Below are 7,938 nucleotides of genomic sequence, written 5' to 3'. Positions count from 1 at the left end.
ACCATAGTGATTCCCATCATAACAAAGGCCCCGACTAGGGCTTGATGTTACCTCACCCCAGGACAAAGACTTGCACACACAGAGAAAGGGGCGGGTGATACAAGACAAATTTTCACATTCCCAAACCAAAGCTCATTGTCAAAAAAAAAACACTTTAAATAAAGGATATAATAATAGTAATAGGGAACAATAGCAAAAGTGCATAACCTAACAATCCTGAATAGAAAAATCATGATTTTAATTCCAACAGAAATATAAAGCAAAATTACTTTTTTTTTTATAAATAAAGAAAAGCAAATTGAAATATGTACAAAATCATGACATTTCATTACAACACAAATAGAAAATCATTATATTTACACCAGCACTTTTCGGATCATTTAAAAATAGAAAAAGGAAAATGTAAGGTTAAATAATTCAGACCCTGACTGTGTCAGTCAAAAGATTCTAAACCAGGAAACATCCGATACCCAAAATAGGTGTATTCGAAGTCATTTCTATTGCAAAGGTGGGAAGAATACATAGTTATGTTCTATATTTTAACAGTTCCTTAACTGATCTGTGTTCGTTCCAATTATACACTTTAATCTATTTTAAATAAAATGTACTGAATTTACATCAAATGAAAAACAAAAACAAAGTATGAACGTTTTATGTGGATTGAGCGCTAGCAATTAGTCATCAAATAGAAATTTAGTGAAGCATGAAGTCCTATAGCCTATACTATTATGTGAACACAATATGAAATTTCAACATGACGCAAGGCAAGCAATGGCTTTGGACAAAAGGTAAATTTCTTTCTTTCAAAATTGAATTTAAAAAGCATGCACCGCCCTCCACCCCCCTCTCAACATTAGAATGTATAAATAAAATAATTAAAGATTTGTAAAAGTTTGATTTTTGTCACGTAAGGTTACAATACATATCTAAATTTTGAAAATATTTTAATCCATATGATGATAAACCTGTTCATGTGACCTAAGAGTCTGCTCCACAGATGCTGTGGAGTGGGTTCGGTGTTGGAGCGACAAGCTATGATGACCTGTTCAAGTATCAAAATTGCTATCCTTCAGTCAAAGCCTTGCTTACTTATTACATCAACTCATTGACGATGAACACACTTATCCATTTCATAGTATAGAACAAAACTTTTAAAACCTGCATTGCTTAACACATCCAAATCTCAGCCATAGTGGTATGATGGGCTTTAAACTTTACCTGTCATCAAATTTTAAATTTCTCACGTACATGAGTACATGCTAAATGAGTCTACAAATCTTAAAAATACCTGTCTAAAAACAAAGTAGTTGGAATTATTCAAAATACATTGCATTGCCTAAGTCTTTATATAAGAGAATTAAATAACATTTACTAATGGGGATATATCAAATTAGAGGCTGAGACAATATAATATAATGTAGAACATAAAGATAAAAATAATTTTTTATTCTTGATTTTGTTGTTACGGCAGTTTGGCGTAATGGAATTTGTTATGACAGCAAATGGAATTTAAAATTGGCACAACCATAATCCCAATAGCATTGAGTTTTCAAGTAGACAAATACGGAGACCATACCCAATTAACTTTATCTCTGTTTTGTTTTGATTTTACGACACTTGCAACACATTAAGGTCATATCAGTATCAGCGCCAGTAAAAAGGAAGAAAATGGGATAGTTAAAAGTACTAGAAGTGCAATTAAAACATCAAAGGCAAAGGGGAATGGTTTAAATAGGGAACAGATGTAGATCCCAAAAACACACTATCAGTCAGTGTACTTAGTTTGAGATCACCTAAATATCTCATCCTAACACAAGCAGGTCCCTAGCAAGAGGAGCACACTCAAATGTTTACAAATCATAAATTATGTAAAACAAAAAATAATACAATGCATAAAAGAGAGATGATTTACAAGACAAAAAAAATATTTTAAAATATCACCCAAAACTCTAAGGTAAAAACAAAAAATATGTTAAAACATATTTTGATTGTTTGTTTGTTTGTTGCTTTAGGTCTCTTCCAACACAATTGAGGTTATATGAGAGACCGCTGAAACAAAAAAAACAAGCAATCTAACAAAAATAGTACAAATGTAAATCAAAATCATAACCATAAGATATCATAAGCTAAATTATAAATAACCAAGAACAAACAGGCAGAAGATTTACAGAAAAAAAAAAATATCCCCTGTCAAAAATACAATCACAAACCAAAGAAGCAGGATAGGCATATTTTGATTAAAATTGTATCCAAATGTCACCAAAACAACAGTCAGTATGATTAACGGCAACAAACATTACACTGCACATCTCATAAATATTATATAATTATTGAAGATATATATTTATATTATTATATTAAAGCGGTCTTTGAAATACCAACAAAAATTCAACACACTACAAAGATGTACTTTGGGTAAAAAAACACCATCACATACCGAACACCCCCCCCCCCCCCCCCCCCCCCCCCAAAAAAAAATGTTAAAAATTACAATCTTTAATATATCTTTGCTTTTTAAGCTAAAAGATGTTTACATAAAATTAATTTTTGCTTCGGTGCTATATCATTATCATGATCGAATGAAAATACTGCGAGCACTTTTAAGGAACTTTCACTTAACCTTTATAATAGCGTAACTGAATTTCATTCAAATCAACACTTCTCTCATTTTGTATTACAGGATACCCGTTTTCACTGAATTATTAATAAAATCAGTTAATCAGCAATAGGAATGGGGTTTGAGTGGAATCATGAGAAACATTAATGATATCGCTCTCCAGCCTAGAGTCTACGTAGGTGATAACAGTAAAACATAACGTCAGGTTTAACTAGAAAACAACCAGTAAAGAGTTAAGATAAAACTCAATCAAGTCCCAATCTTTAGAGATGTAAAATTTTCCTACTTTAAATTTTAAAAGAAATGAAAAAAAAAAAAAAGGGGGGGGGGGGGGGTCACTAAACTTTGACTTTGACATTCAAACATTTGTGAGTTAAGAGTAGATCAGATGAGGAAAACAGATTTTACAAAATATCCAAATATTCAAATATGGTTAAAATTGGCATCAAAATATAATTGTAGACACATATAACACAAGAAATAGCGTGTGCAAAATTGTATGTTACGATAATATTTTGTCATTACAAAAATTTTAAAGCATGAGATTTGAACATGATTTCCTGTATTTTATACATTTTCAAAATAATATATGAATATGAAAAAACCTCTTTGTCTTCCATCAGATCTCATTTCTCTTCATGATTTAAAATAATTTGTTTTTAAATGAATACACAAAGAGGCCGGCAGTAAATTTGTGAAAAACATTAAACACAATTGGTTTTGATTACCAGTAAAAGAGACAGGGGAAGAATAAAAAAACTAAATGAAACGGTATAGGTTTTAAAGACATTTCATTAACATAACTTTCAGATCGTCAACATCTTAGTTACAGTGTAACTTACACAATTCAAAAATGGAGATTGTGACAACAAGCTCTGAATTCACAAACAAGATTTTAAAAAACACACCGGGTAAAGTAAAAATGAAACCGCAACAAATGAGAAGTCACAAACTGTTGGACGATTAGAATAGAATAGATTGTCATTTAAAAAAAAAAAGAAGACATCCCTACATGCTGTTTCGTCACAGCCATCTTTAGAATTATTATCTAATTGGTAGTTGAAGTTGGTGATTAATTTACAATACCAAGGGGCAAAATTATAAGTACACATTTCGCCTCACAACTCTGTAATATTATCACTTGCAGCCTAAATTTGCAAATTTAGTAATACAAAAATTAATTAAATACCAATTTTCAATTGTTAATCAATCACAAGAATATCAATTTAAAATACCATACAAAGTACAAATACAATGTATACATGCAACCAAGACTCCTTCCGATTTATATTAACTTTAGTTATCCTAAATTAGGAGAAATACGTCTTCCTACAACACAATTTCTCTCATTAATCATATATTTATAACAACAGCTCAAAAGCAGGTGTTGCATCGTTGTTTCTTCTCTCTTAATCTTAATATTTAGTGATTGGGATACAGTCAGTGCAGTCCAGAAATGGTTTTAAAAAAATTACTTTTAGATTTCACTTGAATCTTAACTTTATACCGTCCAAATTGTTCTGTCAGGTGAGTGTAGACTTTAACTTTTAGTGTTTCTTTTTAATTACAATCAATACCATTTGTCAGACCTAAAGTCACAATATAAAACCAATTTTTTTCTTCAATGAAATGGTTTGTTTTGTTGTACAAACTATAGATACGACAATAATTGTTCTTCTTCGCGTTCACTTACAAAAGTGTATGAGGTAAGAGGCTCCTCAAAACAACAACAACAAAAAAAAAAAGAAAAATTTTTCCAGAAAAGATAAAATTAAGATTAACTTTAAACGAAAGGAAGTTCATTAAGTGGTTAACAACATTCAACAGGTCCTTTCGAAACTTCATTTTGTAAACCAATCACAATGCAGTAGTTTTCAAAACTTTTTAAAATAGCAATCCGATTGGTCGATGAAATAAAAGAAAAAGGGAAAAGGTCTCCATCTGATTACATGCTGAATAATTATGTGGAAGATTTTTAAATGGAGATCTAATCTCAGTTTGAAAGACAATGAATAATATGATGTACACATAGACATTGGATCATTTGAAAAAAAAAATAAATAAATAAAACAATGTCAATATAGCCATCATCCTACCACCACGTTACTGATAATGTTTCAGTCCTACCAAATTTATGGATCAGAAACTAATTTAGTCATCAACTTCCCGGAGATAATATAATATTTGTGCACCAAAAAGATAAGATTTGTAAAAATTTGTTGCTCCTGTAATAACAACTAGAGAGATATAACCTACACGGAACAATGTTACATTGTCACGGCACGAAAACTGCAACATTCAAACAGGCAAGACATAGGCTCTGATTGTATGTTGTATGGTGGTAGGGTAGCGGCTATAATGGTGACAATAAGTTTTGATGATAATTACACAGAAAGACTATTGAATGATGAATTGGCCAATAATAATACTGGTAGGATAACATTAAATGTGTTCATTTATATATGTGTATTTATCCTTGAATGGTTATCCGGTTAAAAATGTGACCTTTAGAACAAAAAATAATGAGATGGCTTTAATGGAGTTCAGTTGGTGAAAAAGTACAAAATATGTTGTTATTGTAAGCTTCTGTCGTTCAAAAATTAGTTGGATTATTTTTCAAAATCTAGTGCTTGTCACACAACAGTACAGGATAGATAGAAACTCAGATTGTAGGGGGGGAAAAGGATCTCTTAACTATCATTGTATTTTTCCCCACTATCTCAAATTGTTTAATCAGTAAAATAAATGTTTTGGTATTTTATTATTAAAAATTATTCAAAGTTTATTAACAAATAGCGAATGCAGACACTACCTGCCAAAAATAAGTTTGTATGTAATTAATAATTTTAGTTTTTTTTAACTGGAAGAAATTCGATGCTTGTCAAACACATTTTATAATTATTAACTACCACCTCTGATTCCAAATGTTGGATTTAACTTAAATTTTAAAATCTTATCATAACCAGTTAAATTTGATAAAAATTTTGTAGAATGCATGACATGTATTAACATATAAAGTATTATGCTTGCTTTGTATCAGTATCATAAGGCATCATATAAAAATAAGATAGGTTTTCTTAAAAAATTCATTTTCAAGCTTTGCATACAGCACTTTTGACAGTAATATGTTTAATTGCAGACCAAATCATTTCTTTGGGAACCTCAGTCTCACAAAGGTTGGCCAAAGCACGCAGATTTCTCAGCGCGTAGTTGTTTTGGATTAGTTTGAGTCCAGGACACATTGCTTTGATCATTCTAATTCCCTCCCTGTAGCAGGTGAAATCTGTAAACTTAAGGCTCTCCCGAAGAATGTCATCATAATTACTCTTAACCACAGACTGAACAACACCCTTGAAGAAATTTCTGGCATCGATTTTCTTCCTAAGTATAGACCTTATGGCTGCTTCGTGTTGCATCTTTACATCTCCATCGGCAGCCTCCGCTTTTCGTTTCAAAATTTCAAGTGGCACATCTTCTGAAGGAACAGCGTCCAGGTTTGGGTCTGGAATTGAAGATCGGTGCTTTTCTGAGAAGAACAACAATGAACCTTCATCGTTTACATTATCACTGACATTATTATCATCAGTAGTTTTCATCCCTTGGAATGCTCCCACCTTTCTCCATTTCATGGACATATCTCCATATTCCATTACCTGACTCCCATTCGTTGCTTGTTTGACAAGCTTATACTGCTTCTGAAGCGATTCCTTGGCAATGTTTTCAGTATCAGAGTCTTGCATCCACATCACGCTATACACATCACCCAGATATGTTTCTCTGACCTTATCATAGTAACAAGCAAAAGACGATTGGTCAGGATTTGCAGCTGTTGTTGCAAATACATTGATGTTTTTCTTGAGAAGGCCATCAAACATTGAACCAGATTCACAAGCTTCTACATAAATTACCATCTCTTTGTATTGTTTATTCTGGTGCATACTCAAAATAACCTTGTTTAGGTCTTCAGCATGAAGTTCATCCGATGGGAAAGCGATGAGACCTGGAGCTCCATGATCAGCGAAATTTACGAAAATGTTATCATTAGGACCGCTCTTAATAACCCTGCCTTTTCTTCCTAAAAGGGTTTCAATTCCCTTTTCGTCGCCAGAAAGAACTTTCATGAAAACTGCAGGCGTAACCTCTTCTTTGGTGTAATCTTTCCAAACACCTTTGTACACATTTGTCCCATTGGGTTTGTTGATAACATTTCCAGCAATTGGGTTCTCAAGGTTATAAGCAATATCGTCGTACATCATAACAATAATGTTCTCCTCTGGAATGCCATGGTTACGAACCACATGATATGCATGGCAAATATCAGCTTGGTGTCGGTAGTTTTCGTAGCCATTTGATCCAGCAACAAGTAAAGCCCAATGGGCAGAAAGCACGGAGCCAAAAGAGATTGTCACGAGAGTTAACGCAAGTAAAAGCTTCATGTTTATTACTGTGAAACAAGTCACACAATTTCCGAATGTTCTTTTCTTTCTATTACCAACTGACACTTACTAACTTACAAATTACAAGCACACTCGAGAGAGAATCACAGCTAGATAGGTCTCGATTAAATGCTCTGACTGCAATGCTTGGCACAGCCACAGTGCCTAAGTAAACAGTAAACAAAGCGCTCGTGACTGGAAATATGAATCATGTGATCATGGCGTGGAATGGCCAGGGCCTTACCAGGTTGCCAGATTGTACCAGGCCCCACTCTCTCTTTTCTATGCTCTTCTCTAGCCTACCTCCCTCCCATTGCACACATACGGAGAAGCGGAGGGAATAAGTTGCAGAATCTTTGCAACAAGATACTTTAAGTGGAAAACTTGTCAATTTAAATACCATCGCGAATCCCTCAGAGAACGTGTAGCCTCTGCAAAATCAACGACACAACACCCCCAATAGTCTGGTTGCCCCCCCCCCCCCCAAATGAACCACCCAAAAATAAGAAGCGTCTGCCAATTCTTTTTTATCAAAGTTGAACATCTATAGATTAAATTATTATATCTGAATAGTGTTGCCTTGAGCATATTGAGCATTCTGAGAAATTACGTCACAAACTTCATGAAAATGTCATTTTTTAATCCTCAGAAATCATTTTGTAATCTACAGAATGAAAGATTTCGTCAAATTTAAATGCAAAAATACTTCTTTTTTTTTTTTAATTGATCGAATAGTTGACAAATTATTATCCAAAAGGTCAAGGTCACTGCCAAGGTCGTCTCGTAAAATGGCCCAAATGTTGCCGAGTTTGGTATCAACTTAAAAGACCATTACAGAATTTTGGATGTTTATGTTACTTGTTTATATTTAGATTATCTACAGCG

General features: G+C 33.0%; 1 protein-coding gene across 1 annotated transcript; it reads right to left on the bottom strand.

Annotated features, from left to right (window-relative positions):
- Positions 1–210: 210 nt before the first annotated feature.
- LOC144973572 (legumain-like) lies at positions 211–7,262 on the bottom strand. The gene has a single exon (XM_078916194.1). The coding sequence runs from the start codon at positions 7,051–7,053 to the stop codon at positions 5,710–5,712; it is 1,344 nt and encodes a 447-aa protein (XP_078772320.1). The 5' UTR covers positions 7,054–7,262; the 3' UTR covers positions 211–5,709.
- Positions 7,263–7,938: the final 676 nt, after the last annotated feature.

This window comes from Berghia stephanieae, chromosome 5 (assembly GCF_034508935.2).
Source record: "Berghia stephanieae isolate SIO BIC M18660-M18661 chromosome 5, UCSD_Bste_1.3, whole genome shotgun sequence".
Lineage (NCBI taxonomy): Eukaryota > Metazoa > Mollusca > Gastropoda > Nudibranchia > Aeolidiidae > Berghia > Berghia stephanieae.
This window is presented reverse-complemented; position numbering and strand designations above follow the sequence as displayed.

What these genes read in the sequence shown, in the direction of transcription:
- LOC144973572 (XM_078916194.1), bottom strand. Translation starts at nt 7,053, where the DNA reads ATGAAGCTTTTACTTGCGTTAACTCTCGTGACAATCTCTTTTGGCTCC.